The sequence below is a fragment of the Cimex lectularius genome, unplaced genomic scaffold (assembly GCF_000648675.2).
Source record: "Cimex lectularius strain Harlan isolate CLEC.00 unplaced genomic scaffold, Clec_2.1 scaffold273, whole genome shotgun sequence".
NCBI classification, from domain to species: domain Eukaryota; kingdom Metazoa; phylum Arthropoda; class Insecta; order Hemiptera; family Cimicidae; genus Cimex; species Cimex lectularius.
In genome coordinates this window covers 383,050-396,901 of record NW_019392859.1, presented here as the reverse complement: position 1 = coordinate 396,901, position 13,852 = coordinate 383,050, and the positions used below count along the sequence as shown (strand labels likewise).

Genomic DNA, 13,852 nt, shown 5'->3' with positions numbered 1-13,852 from the left:
ATTTAAAGAATTTGTATTATAATATTTTTTTAAAAATGCCACCGTATTTCCGAAATAAAATCCTGCCCGAAGGAATAAAATATGGGCTTAAATCTGGAGGAGTTCTGCTTTCGATCTTTACATTTCCAACATGCTATGTTCAGTTTAATTGTTTTGACCGAAAGCTCATTTTGGCATGTTCATCCGCCTGTCCATTTGTTGTAACAACTGAGACATTTCATCGATGGGACTTACAACCTTGCTAGCGACCGGTGATAGACCTTGTCCCCTTTGAGCCTGCAATTTTCAGTCTGAACTCTTCCGAAATGGCTGATTATTCGAGTTTGAAGTTGTAAGATAATTTATCTTAGCATTTATTTAATGATAATTTCCTTCTGTAGCTTCTATTTCTTTTTTGTATTTATTTCCTCACCCTTACTGACTTTATTTATAATATCCGTAGTATTGTGTCCATCCAATTTAACATTTTTTCTTCCCTTTCAAAAAGTTAAATAAATCCAATTAGAGTAGTAGATAGGTCTTATTGGTTGGTTATCCCAAATCAAGATAATTTCTGCTGTCTAGTTTTAAATTACTGTTCTTCCGATCTTAATTACTTAAATTGAAAAATAAATCATGTTTACTAGGGTAGATCCATTTTGTGTTTAATGAAACTAATTAATGATCTAAACTAATAATGACTGAAATGACGATGTGAACTTCTATACTTTTTTTAATAGTCTTTCATCCTTCCCCATTATTTACCCAGTTAATTTTTTAAATTTAAAAAAGCTTAAGGACTTTTGTATAGCTTACTTTGAACTGCCAAAATAAATTAACCAATTATTTAAGGGATGAAATTCCAAAAAGAAAGCGAGGACGTCCACCCAAGACTCCAAGTACTCTCAACACAGTTTTGGAGTTTCCAACGTCACATTTGACAGAGAAAGAAAGCAAAGAACTCCAGTTGGGATACAAGTATGTATTTGAAACATCTTACCATTTCAATTAATTTATAATATAATAATAATAATGTTACTTTATTATTTACATTGCTAGAGGTCATTGAATAGTCAAACTGAAATGTTGGTTTTGTTGATTTTTTTTTTAAATCAAATCAAATATAAAAGCTCGTAATATAGATAAATACAGAAATTATCTTTGACATGCAGAGAAAGGTTCTCGATGTCCCTACCTAATTGAAAGGTGTAATTGCTTGGCTACTTGTGGTTGAGCTTGGCAGCGAGTAACTGGTCCCTTCTGACTATTCTTGGAGGAAAGATTGTTTTATTGTATACAGTAATGATAGTTTTGGGTACCTAGCAAATGTTGAGAGTGTATGTATTTATTGGTGTGAGTGTGTAGTGCAACAGTGCCGATGGCGGAATATTGAGTGCCACATCTACCTTGATTAGGTTAACTATATAATACAATGGAGGAGTATTGAATACTCCACCACCCTAATTGAGTGAATTTTATGTAAATAGGAAAGAATATATCTAAGATGAGTGAGAGTTCAATGGTTTTGGTTTGAAAGAACTGATTGTATTGGGGGCTAAAATGACCTAGGACAGATAAGACGGAGGTTTAATCCTGAATTGCCAACACCCCCTAGGTGGGTCATTCTCAAGGCCTGCCAGAAATTTATTGTAAATTACAAAAGCTGTAATTAACGGTGAATTGTGAGAACTAAGGCTCAGCTCTGTACATGTGTATACATGCATTGCAGATTTGCGCTTATATATACATCACTAGTCATTAATAAATACAGAAATAAAAATTCTTTAGAAATTCAATTACATTACCAATTCTTGTCAGTAGTGCCAGGCCTGTCGACCATTATCATATTAAATTTCAAAAATCACATTTAAGCAATTTGATAAGTTGACTTTTGGTAATTACAGAACTACAAATCTCTGACAACAAAGTATGAACGCATAACGCATTAGAAATCAACCCTGATACTGGAATTACAATTAATTTATGATAAAAATTATATTCCACACCACAGTAATTATAAGTTATTGAAATAATTAAACAGTAGGATTTTCATGATTATTCAGAAATCGTGAGATGCAGTCTGGTGTGATGTAGGTTTCAGAAAAAATTTTCTTTATCGTGCCAATGTTTCGATGTTTATTGAGATCATCTTCAGGGCCTGGGATTTACAAACATTGTTTAAATTTAACATCATATAAATTCACTTTTTTCCACATCCTACATGTATTTGTTAAATTTAAACAATGTTTGTAAATCCCAGGCCATGAAGATGATCTCAATAAAGATCGAAATGTTGGCATGATAAAGAAAATGTTTTTCTGAAACCTACATCACACCAGACTGCATCTCACAATTTCTGTGTGTGTGAATAATCATCGACTAACGGTCACTAATCACCACACCATAGGATTTTCTTTTGCCTGTACCTCATACGCAATATGCAGAAATATATTTTATTACTCAAGAATTGGTTCCCATTTCACATCGAGGTCTCGTTTTGCAAGTTTGGTTCAAAAACTTTATTTCAATCTGATCAGCCAATTAAAAAAACTCCAGTTATATTTAAATAACTGGATTTTTATTAATGAGCATTATAATGTTTATCAATTTGTCATTGGGCCTTATATTTATTTTGTTATTTGTTTAATATCTAGCAATGTTTCAAAGGTCCTACTTCTTTCATTCTAAGATTTGTAGCAATAATACTTCTTTTATTTTTCATTCATCTGCCATTGGCATTTACTTTATTTTTCATGTTATGCTTCCTCATTAGTATTTTAATACTAATAAACTTTTAATTTTATATTTTTAAAACTTGTATGGGTTATTATACTATTCTGGATTTTCACAGTTCTGATTTTTAATAATATTGACCTTTTTCTATTTAGAATTTTGAAAGATATACTCAACATACCTAAAATCAAGCCCCTGCTTGACAAACCAGATGAAAGCTGTTTTGGCCTCCATGACTACTACAGCATTATTGAAAAGCCAATATGGTTCAACGAAAGTGAGTATCTTTTCAAATTTTGTATTGTATAATAAGTGTGAAAAACAACACTCAGACAAAACTAGCATGACACCACAAGAATAGCACCACATTTTATGTCCTGAAGATGACCCAAATAAAGGTCGAAATATTGGCAAAAAAATGAAAAAGGTGTTTTTCTAAATTACCTCGTTCTTGACCGCTCCTCACAAATTCAACAAATTATTGTATATTAAAGTATATATTGCAAAATAAGTTTTGTTTTAGTTTCTCGCAAATACGCTTGCAAAGAGTACAAGGACTTAAAAACAGTGATTGATGATATAAGACTCGTTCTGGAAAATTGTTATAAATTTTGGGGCTACAAACACAAATTTATCAAGCAGGCGTATCGAGTTGAAAAAATGCTTGAGAAACACATAAGCGAGTTCCCAGAGTAAGTAATGATTTTCAATTGATTTTAGTTTGTTTTAACTTAAGATTATTTTTTGATATATTCTTAATAATAGACCATTAAGAACACTTTGCTCACTCGGTGAGCCCGAGACAAGTACCATTGTAAATAAGGTTGATATTGACAGTGACTCCGTTCTTACTGAAGGTGAATTGTTTAAACAAATCAAAATATAAAATTTTAATTTAAACTTTAAATGTTTTTCTGTTAATGCTACTGGGTAGAATACCATTCAAAAATTCTTGAAAATCTTGAGAAAAAGCAAAAGGAAACTAAAGAGGACCTTGTGTCTGATCCTGATCTTCAGAAATGGGAGGCTGAGGTCTTGATGAGCAAACAGAAATCAAAGCAGATCTCTCTCATGTCAGAGGTAAGTAAATTTATGTTCAAATGGTATCAATTTTTATGGTACTAGTTATAAAAACCCTTTTCCCCACAGCTTGCAGAAATTGGACATTTTTTGAGGTTATCTCAGGACATTCTGTGTCTAAAGGATATCACACAGTATGAGATAGAAAGGATGCTGTTGATGCCAAGGGAATCTACCACCCTAGCATCAATAATGACTTGTTTCCTATGGTAGTTATTTTCTTTTTAAGAAACATATTTCAGAAATAATTGGATATGGTTTTATTATAGTCCTACAGCTATGCGTGGTAGTCTATATTTCAAGCCAATAATGATTTATGACGTATGGCAGAGCTTGCTGAATAGAAAGCTAGAAGGGTGGTACAATGCTTATGCTAAAATAAACAATAAGTTACAGGTAAGGATAAGAAGATATTATCTAACGAAAATATTGATATAAATTTGTTATCAGCTTTTTCTTAAATATGGTATTGAGCCCTATTTTTGGGAAATTGTGGGAGAGCAAAACCCCCTAACAGATACTGAATTCCATGCACTGAGTTTCACTAAAAAGGCTTGCATTCTCAAGGCACTTTGTACAACAATGTTTGTAAGTTTTGTATCTATTGGGCCCAGATATTTGATTGACTATTTTTTAAAAATTCACTCTTTTGCAGCATTCTAATAAAAAAATAGAAGATTATTTTAATTCAGTGGAAGAATCATCACTAAGAGGTATTACAATTTTTGAAGACTCTAAATTTGAATACATCAGCCTATTCAGCCCTGAAATTCGTATTTACCGTGTTTCTAAAACTCAAATTGGCATTGTAAGTTATCAAAATTTTAATATCAATGGAAAATATTTTAAATAAATGTATGTATATATTATTTTCAGGAACACATGATTGAAACAGTTTTACCTAATTTCCCAGTGAATGAAGATCTAACTGATTCTTCAGGTGATTATTCGTAGTTATTAGGTTATCCTTAAAAATCTCAGCATGTAGAGACTAATAATCACCAAATTGCAGTTTAAACCACATTAGGTTTTATGCTTTACAAGTTTCTTACTCAACATATGGAGTCAACATACTAGTAAAATAAAAATAAAAACAATTTATGAAATTCATATTGACTTTCAGACTTAACTACTTGCATTTTAGTCAAAACCAATAATAATAAATAAAATAATAATAATAAAACGAATAATATCTCATCTATTTCGCCGTATCTTTACCGAGCTAAGTTTTCGGAGCTTATGGCTTGTTACACTTAGGTAGGTGGTAAGTTTTCGATTCATCTTTGCAGACAGGTCTAAGACTGAAAAAAAGGTGTGGCGTGAATTGAGTGAGTGAGTCCACTTAATGTTTGTTAAATGGTGGTTGCTATTTGGGTACTGGGGGGAATGAAAAGGAGGGCAAGGCAGATAAGGCTGGAATGTCCCAACCTCCAGACTTAACCACCTTGATCTATCCCTCTGACGCTAAGAATGGGCTGGGTTGACAAAGAAGCTCTCATGTATCTAGAGTACTGTCGATGGGTGGCCCTTGGAGGATCTAACTCATAGAAGGGTCATCCTCACCCAGTAAGCCATGCAAGGTTGACACGTTTCTTGATATATCTCACCTAACTGAAGGTGCAATTCCTTCACTCCATATAGAGAGCACGCAGGAATGCCATACCATTTGATAATTGTGCTTGAACATGGCAGCGAATATTTAGGTACCCTGTTCTGATAGTTGGAGGAACAGGGTTGTTCTATTGTATATAATCATAATAGTTGGGTATACCTACCTTGAGTTGATAGTGAATTTATTTTTTAGCATGAATCTCCTTATTAGCGTGAGTGTGTTATGTGAGAGGGTCGATAGCGGAATATCGAGTATTACACCCTAATTAATGAATGGTATGCACATAGGAGTGAATGTATTTAAGAATGAACGTGAGTACAAATGGGTTCATAACTGCTTATGCTGCATGCTGAATTGACCTAGCTGTTGACAGTACCTTGCCCCCAGAACCCAACCTCAGTGGCTGGACAGATAAGACTGAAGTCTGCCCTCGGACTGCCAACACCCTGGGTGGGTGATTCTTGAGACTGCTGACAATTTACTGTAAATAGCAAAAGCAGGACAATAGGCACAACTTGACACATATTTGTATGTGTGTATGTATGTGCATGTGCAGATTTGAGCCTATATAAATCCAAATCCAATAATAACTGATGATATTGCAATATTTAGAAACCCATTTGTTACAACATAAAACATTAATGTTATGTTTTCATAATTATTTATAACCCGTATATGTGTTTAGTTGTCATAATTGGCTGTATTAATTATTTAAATTAATTACACTTTTTATCTAAGGTCTTGGTTGAGATGAAAAAGCTAGCTTCACAAGCGGAATTTGAACACATGACCTTCGGCTCAATATGCCACTGCTTTAACCACTTGAGCAATCGTGACTTCAAACCAAGACCTTAGATAAAAAGTATAATTTGAATAATTAATATGGTCAATTATGACTACTAAATACATATATGGATTAATATAATAATTACAGACGTACTTATTCCCTAACAGCTCCCCATGGCCATTTCGTAAGTCGCTGAGAATTGAATCCTGATTACACAATATTTGAAAATTTGGCAAAAAGAGGGAAAAATTCTCACGGTTGTAGGTTGAGATGAGGAGTTGGTGCCAGAGTGGATCAGAGTCATGATAGCTCAAGTGGTTAGGGCAGCAGCGTATTGTGCCAAAGGTCATGGGATTGAATCCTGCTTGTAAAACTAGCTTTTTCATCTCAACCAAAACCTTAGGTAAAAAGAATAATAAATTCAAATTATTTATAACGTTATTTGTTTAACAATTTTCAGCTTTACAAGCTGCACAGAAGAATGTTTGTTCAAAAAGGCAAAAGTTTTATTTGGTCGCAACTGACAGGGAAAGTCTTGAATCCTTCCTGAAAGTAATGAGCAAGAAGAAAAAATTGCACAGTGCCATTCATACTCTTCTTGCTCAAGATCAAAGCAATAAATTTGCAATAAAAGGTTTGAAAGCTATGTTCAGCCAATGGCAGAAATCAGTTAAAAGGTTAGAAACCATAACATAAAGCCAGTAAAGTTTTTATATGATTTAATTTATGTATTAGGTCATCAACTTTTATTGAAAATTCAATAAACTATTGGATTAACAAAGAGGCATCTCCAGAAAATACCCCACAGAACAGTATGAGTGGGATATTTCATGATTTGGAGAACCAAGGGGAACCTGTTTTGGGTAAGTCTTGTAATTTTTCCCCTTATTTCATAAAGATTGATAATGTACTGTGTTTTCACTTCAGGGAAGCGCATTCTTAAGCGAAAGTTTTCATTAGAAGATGTTGAAAGTTCATCCAATGATGAAAAGCTATCTGAAGAGAGCGTGTCAGACTGGGAAGATGGCAATATCAGAAGAAGCAAAAGAATCAAACCGAGCAAGAGTGTACCTCGGTTTTTTGACAGGCGGTTTATGAAGTTTGAAAGGAATAACCTCGAGGACGGTATTTTTGAGCCAGATTTCAAAGTGTTCAATTGCATGACTAGTACCCCAAAAGCACCAGAGCCTGTATCGAAGGTTCCTAAGAGGATAAATTATGTATCAAAGGCTGGAGTCAGGATTAGGAAAGCTCCCCAGTTCATGTCACTTAAAAGAAGTATAATCAATGCCGCAGTAGAGAATGCGAGCAAGCTTGTTACTCAGGCTCCAGACAGCAACCTCAAGGTTTTGACAATTGATATGAAAGCGGGAAGCAATGGGCAGCATATTTCATGGCAGAACAATTATGAAGAACTGCATCAACAATCGTCTTGGATCTGCCCTCAGCCGGTGAACACATTTAGCCAGGACCCTTATTACACTCCAAACCAGGAGTTTTTATCATTCAATGAGTCGTTATTAGAAAATGCACCACAAATATCTGTTCCTAAAAAGGATAATAACAACGACATAAGTTCGATGCTCCCATACAATCAAATGAATATCCCCCCTTTAATGAGTGATCATTTAGATTACACTTTAAATGGACAAAATGAAACATTAGAAAACTTCCAAACTGAAGATTTATCTCAGTATGAGCCGGTCTTGTACCTTCCAGAGCCACCATCTTTAAGTCCTAGCAAGTTTATTAACATGGCTCCTTGTATTTCTCCGAATCAGGTATTGTTGAGTTTAATCACCTCCAGTATTTCAATCCCAATCAGTTACGCGTTATTCAATAAAAAAAATCTTTTCAGATGAATGTCCTCCACATAGTTGGACCGCATACAATTACGTCAGGGGACGGGTCAATTCTGAATCAAGACCCTGGCGTCTCTCAATAGTACTGCCAGACGGCGGTTTCATACCGCTGGCAACTGAAGACCATGACGAACTCATTGAATGTGCCAAAGGGAAAATTCCTAAAACTGTTGTGGTTTGTTTAAAAAAAAAGCATCTTCACTCTAGACTCTGGTCTATTGGAGAAATGTTTTTTTCTTTTATTTGTTTTTAATTTGTCCATGAAATTTGGCTTTTAATTTCCTTTGAACAGGAGATTTGTTTGAATAAACACACAATTTTATATGGTTATATTTTTTTCTGAATAATTAGCAAAGGCTAATAGATAAATAGAAAAAATTTTATAAATACATTTGATTGATCTATAAATTTTTTAAATCTATAAAAAAATTTAGGGAGATATATATAATATATTCTTGCTCATATTTAAAAAAAATGTAAAATAACTGCAATACTGCACTATTCTTCTGATGAAAATTTATTTCAACTGTTTGTTATAAACATTGTATTTTTTGTTGTTAGCTAATTTTATATTTGACAGTATGATTGTTAGTTTTTTCTACTTTTTATTTTTTTGTAATGCATAATTTTTGGTTTGTCTTATTAATTAGTTTTGGCCTTCTCTGGCTAACGAATGTTAATGTTTTATATCAATTGTAATTGTACCATTTAATAAATTATAATTATTATATAAATAAAATTGTAAGGCAAACAATTTCCCTAGCCCATCCCTTAATGTCCCATCCAGTAACCTGTTGGGTGTTGTGGATGAGAGGTCAGACTACTTTACATTACATTTTAACATCATGCCCAAATAAAATTCCAAAGGCTACGCTGTGGTTCGAACCCAGAACCTGCTTGCAAGGGAAATAAAAGTATAGAAAATTGATTTTTAAATAGAAGTAGACACGTTATAAGACATTTTGTTAGGCTGGGGGATGATTAGCCAATTGATGAGTGTCGTTAGGCCCAAAGGATGGGAGAGATGCTAGAAGAAGAGATGCTAGGGAATACCAGATTTTAATGTAGTAGTGTGGCCGTTAGACGAAAGTAAAAGATAATTAGTAAATAATTAATAACACAATAAACTAAATAAAACAAGTAAATTATACGTCTTACAGGATAATGAATTATCTTGGTCAATAATGCAGGATACGCTAGGCCACAAGTTGGGTTCTAGTTGCCTGACCGGAGGTAACAGTATTGCCAACTTACTTAATTACATGTTAGTTTGTTCAAATGCAGTTTTAATCTCAGGAATTTAATTCTTTTAAATATGTTGTATATGATAATTTAATAGTTGCATGTTATTTGCATTTTGTAATGCAATACACATGTTCATGATGTTCTTTGGAATGAAATGGCAGCAGTTGCTTGTCTCAATTTTGTCCGAACCTATGTTATAAAGGCAGTGCTTTTTTACTTATTCCTTCTCACCATGAGTTTAAATTCATTTCCTTTAATAAAGTGGGATTTGCCGAAAAACGAGGATATACCATCCCAGCAGACACAGGACGCGTATGGAGAATGCAATAATGAAGGTATGTTCCACTAAATAATATCTTTTTAAATTAAATTTTAGAAAATAAGCACCATCTGGTACTAACCAGTGGCCTCTTCTCACATCACTCCATTACCATGAATAATTATGTTTGTACATATAATAAGAAAAGTTAATTGTCTTTTGAATCATGTACATTATGTTAATATTAGAAGAAATCAATGTTTAATATTGGATAATAGATATTTTGCAAAATGAAACATTTCTAACCTGTACTGTTAAAATAATGGCGGCGTTCGATGAATTCCCAACGAACAGAAAGCAAACAAATAGTGGCCGTACCAATATTTCTGATAAGTTAAAATAACTGATATGGTTAAAATTATCTTTAACTTATAAAATACTTTGAATTCAAGAGATGGAGCCACTGTCAAATTCAGTTCTGTAATTGATGTACAGTTTGCCCAATATATTTGTCCCACACCAGTTTTGTTCTAGGCTCCATTCCATTCCAAGGTACTTGACTGTACTTGTAGCATTTCCAATTGAAAACTTAGATAATGTCATTGGAGTTTAGTTTTGTATGTGAAAAAGGCTTTTTTTACATATACATACATATTACACATGTATACATATTATACATTTATACATATGCAATGTGTATTCTTTTATTTGGGGGGAAGAAAGGGTATCATGGAAAAAGGTCTAGGGGCGATGGTGAGAATCAAACCTATGACCGTAGAGTCTATGAGCCGAGAGTCTATCATGCTTATCACTAAGCTATTGTGGTCCCGATGTTTCTCTTCAGTATTTTTAATAACAAGACATAATATTTGTGAACTGCAAAAATGTACAAATTTTATACGTTTTTTTAAAATCTGTAATTTGGTCATTACTGATCATTTTGATATACTTATCGTTGCTAGGCGGAGAAGGCAAAGGGGGAAAAATAAACCACTTGGCTATACTGTTTATATGTTCATAAATATTATTAATATTTGCTAACCTCGCAAATTTTTAAATAAAGTTTCAAAATCCTGATGATTTGTTTGATTGATTTGATGTTTTGCTGATGTACACTTCAAAAATTCCATGAAAGGGCTGTTTTCTTTCTGATTAGCCCCGCCCCTCAACATTTTTTATATATAAATAGCTCTAGGACAGTTGATGCATTTATATTCTGTTTTAGACAATTTAAAAAGAAAATATTCCTAGTAATATACTAATGTCTGATATGCAAAAGATTGATAGGAATTTAATTGTGCCAAGTGGATAATTGTTATTATTTTATTTATTTATTTTTTTTTTTCCGCCAGCTTCAAAACATACAGACAAACGTTTGTTAGAAGAACCGGATAGTGAATTTGTGCCAAAGCGTATAAAATATTCAGAAGGCATGACAATAAAATCATTCTCTGATACATTTTTTCATACTGGCAAACCGAACCTTTTTAACAATCAGACATCATACTCAGACTCATTCATAGGAAATATTACAATACGTGAAAGAACTCAGGTTAATCCATTGAAAGAAATGTTACCAGGTAACTTAAGTAAACATAATGTTATAATACCGATACCAGGTTTTGGAAGAAAAATACATAGTGATATAATCACGCATTCAGAAAAAAACTGGGGACATGAGCAGTTTTTGAATTTAAACACAGATGCCCAGAAAGATAATTTCACTGAACTTTCGCAAATTGAAAATTCTATTGTTTTAAAAAGAAATGAAGTTCAAAATGGCACTGAATCATTAGAAATGGACTCAGATAAATTACCGGAAAATAATTCCAGTTATAATAATGGCGATAGAGAAAATGTCTTTTTAAATGAAGCAATAATACAAAACCAACCTTTTCTTAAAATTCATCAACAAAATGAAGATAAATTTGAATTTATAAAAAATACCAAATCAACTGTTGAAAACGAATTTAGTTTTCTTCAATACAAGGTAATCATTTCATGAACAACATTTATGTGTTGTATACAATTAAATCACTTTTGTAGGTATATAACAAAGACGGTGATTTTGTAAATTCTTCATACAATGAAAACAGGAATCTACATGGGTTAATGTATTTGCATAACATTAATATATGTACAGAACTCTTTAGTATTATGCTTACTTTTCATAGAAATGAAGGTCATAAAGTTATATTTAAAGAAGAAAAGTTATTAAAACGGTTTTCAAATTCTGACGAGTTGGCTGGAACAAGCTTTAGCTCAGTGATGGCAATCACTTTGAAACTGTCGATGGAATGTGAAGAATTGACAGAAACTCTTACAAAAGAAATGTCACTTTCAGACAGTTCTCTTCCAATTCATCAATCGGATGTTCACATAATGGATTCACCATTCCCTTTCAAAACAAATGACACAGATATCAACATGAAAATGATAAATTTTGCTTCTAAAGAAAATGAACAAGAAAATGAAAATGATACCAGTGAACAATTTATAGATAATTCAATTGTTGAAATGATAAAAAATATTAAAACTCTAAGGGTCAAATCAGAACAGGAATACATGACTCCTGAAATCAAGGAAAAATATCCATTAACTATAAAAGACTTTGTATGGTAAAAATGTTGACATTTATTTTCTAATTATAACTCAAATTATACAATGATTAAAATTGTATATAATATAAATCATCATAATTATCAACTTGTGCTTTATAAAATGTTATGTACTAACCAAGTGATGTAATTGGTATCCCAGCTAACTTTTTCCTGATCTCGGGAGCATTCGCACAAGTTAACTTTTGTTATTCATCTTTAGTTGATTAACAAAAGTTGAAAGTGACATAAGCCATTTTATTCGCACATTTCAATAAAAATTAAAACTAAAATTAAAAATATATTAAATTTTTTTTTAATGTTTTAATTCTGTAAATTTGTTTATTGAACAAAGTAATATTTTGGAACAGTTGTATAATGACCACTGTTAGCTAAAACCTCTGTGCACCTGTTAGGCATACTGTTACTAAGGTTGTCACTAATTTCATAAGGAATTTCACTCCATGTTACACACTGCACTTAGTTGTTGCACATCAACTGCTGCGAATGGTGATCGAAAAGATCTTCTCTGCAACATATGCTCAATGGGGTTGAGGTCTGGTGACAATGTGGGAAGGGGGAGATGGGTAATTCCCAGGTTTTCTAAACAATGATGAACAACTATGCCTCTATGAGGCATTGACATCCAGAAATCGAAAATCCCTGCAAGATCTCTGGTTTGAGGATTGTGTGTCATGGTTTGTATTCCTCAATAATTTCTTGGGCATAACATGAGGTAGAATGAAATACTGGATTCCATACTATTAAAAGTATGGAGTCCAGTTTTGCCTCCAGTGTAATTCCCAGCCCAGACCATTACACCGCCTCCTCCAAACTGCACTGAAGGTATTGTGAATTGGGGCATTGTATGCATCCCCTATTCTCGGTGGACTCTTTGGCGTCTGCAATCACTACACAGACAGAAATGCGACTCATCAGTAATGATTAAGAATCATATGTTTTGATGAAAAGCCTTGCCAAAACATTTTGTACTTCACTTAGATCTGGTGGGCACTACGGAAAGAGTTCTGTCTTGCAGGAATGATTTTTGTCCTCCTTAGTGTCGTAATGAGCTGAGATTCTCTACCAGGCCTCCTATTGGCACTTCCAATCTCTCGGAATTGGGCTAAAGCCTGCGAGACCACGCTCTGTGAAACACCAACTGCTCTGCTCATGATGACTCATTCTCACAATAATTTTCAATTAATTAAGATTTTTAGTTGAGATAAAAAAGGCAGTGTCACGAGCAAGATTCGAACCCACGATCTTCGGCTAGATATGCCCCTGCTCTACCACCTGAGATATCATGACCTCGTGAAGTTAGTGTCTGACTGGACTGAGGTCACGATAGCTCAAGTGGTAGAGCAGCGGCGTATCAAGCCAAAGATCGTGGGCTCAAATCCTGCTCGTGCCATTGACTTTTTTATTTCAACTGAAAACATTAATTAATTGTAACATATTAATTGGTCAAGCGGACCACGAAACTAGTGAATTTAATAAATTTAAAATGAAGTATACCTTCCCTAAAGCTCTCCATGGCCATTTCATTTGTCGCTGAGAATCAAATAGATTACACGACATTTGAAAAAAGGAGGGAAAATTCGAATGGTAGGTTGAAATGGGAAGTTGATGTCCGACTGGATTGTTGAGATCACGATAGCCCAAGTGATAAAGCAGCGGCGTATCAAGCCGAAGGTC

The 13,852-nt window shown here is 33.5% G+C and overlaps 2 protein-coding genes across 2 annotated transcripts; both read left to right on the top strand.

Annotated features, from left to right (window-relative positions):
* The first annotated feature begins 1 nt into the window (after position 1).
* Positions 2-8,383, top strand: LOC106668520. Its single transcript, XM_014397366.1, has 15 exons — positions 2-331; positions 832-957; positions 2,868-2,989; positions 3,236-3,404; positions 3,478-3,569; positions 3,647-3,792; positions 3,862-4,001; positions 4,062-4,188; positions 4,243-4,380; positions 4,448-4,600; positions 4,669-4,732; positions 6,652-6,868; positions 6,927-7,054; positions 7,119-7,972; positions 8,050-8,383. The coding sequence occupies exons 1-15, from the start codon at positions 306-308 to the stop codon at positions 8,134-8,136; spliced, it is 2,589 nt and encodes an 862-aa protein (XP_014252852.1). The 5' UTR covers positions 2-305; the 3' UTR covers positions 8,137-8,383.
* Positions 8,384-9,530: 1,147 nt separating this feature from the next.
* Positions 9,531-12,179, top strand: LOC112127601. Its single transcript, XM_024228777.1, has 3 exons — positions 9,531-9,633; positions 10,910-11,547; positions 11,604-12,179. The coding sequence occupies exons 1-3, from the start codon at positions 9,531-9,533 to the stop codon at positions 12,177-12,179; spliced, it is 1,317 nt and encodes a 438-aa protein (XP_024084545.1).
* The last annotated feature ends 1,673 nt before the right edge of the window (positions 12,180-13,852 follow it).

Excerpts from the sequence above, each read along its gene's own strand:
- LOC106668520 (XM_014397366.1), top strand. The coding sequence starts at position 306 with ATGGCTGATTATTCGAGTTTGAAGTT. Across the intron at positions 332-831 it reads GATTATTCGAGTTTGAAGTT|GGATGAAATTCCAAAAAGAA; the intron begins GTAAGATAATTT and ends CAATTATTTAAG. Across the intron at positions 7,055-7,118 it reads CCAAGGGGAACCTGTTTTGG|GGAAGCGCATTCTTAAGCGA; the intron begins GTAAGTCTTGTA and ends TTTTCACTTCAG.
- LOC112127601 (XM_024228777.1), top strand. The coding sequence starts at position 9,531 with ATGAGTTTAAATTCATTTCCTTTAATAAAGTGGGATTTGCCGAAAAAC. Across the intron at positions 9,634-10,909 it reads TGGAGAATGCAATAATGAAG|CTTCAAAACATACAGACAAA; the intron begins GTATGTTCCACT and ends TTTTTCCGCCAG. Across the intron at positions 11,548-11,603 it reads TTAGTTTTCTTCAATACAAG|GTATATAACAAAGACGGTGA; the intron begins GTAATCATTTCA and ends TCACTTTTGTAG.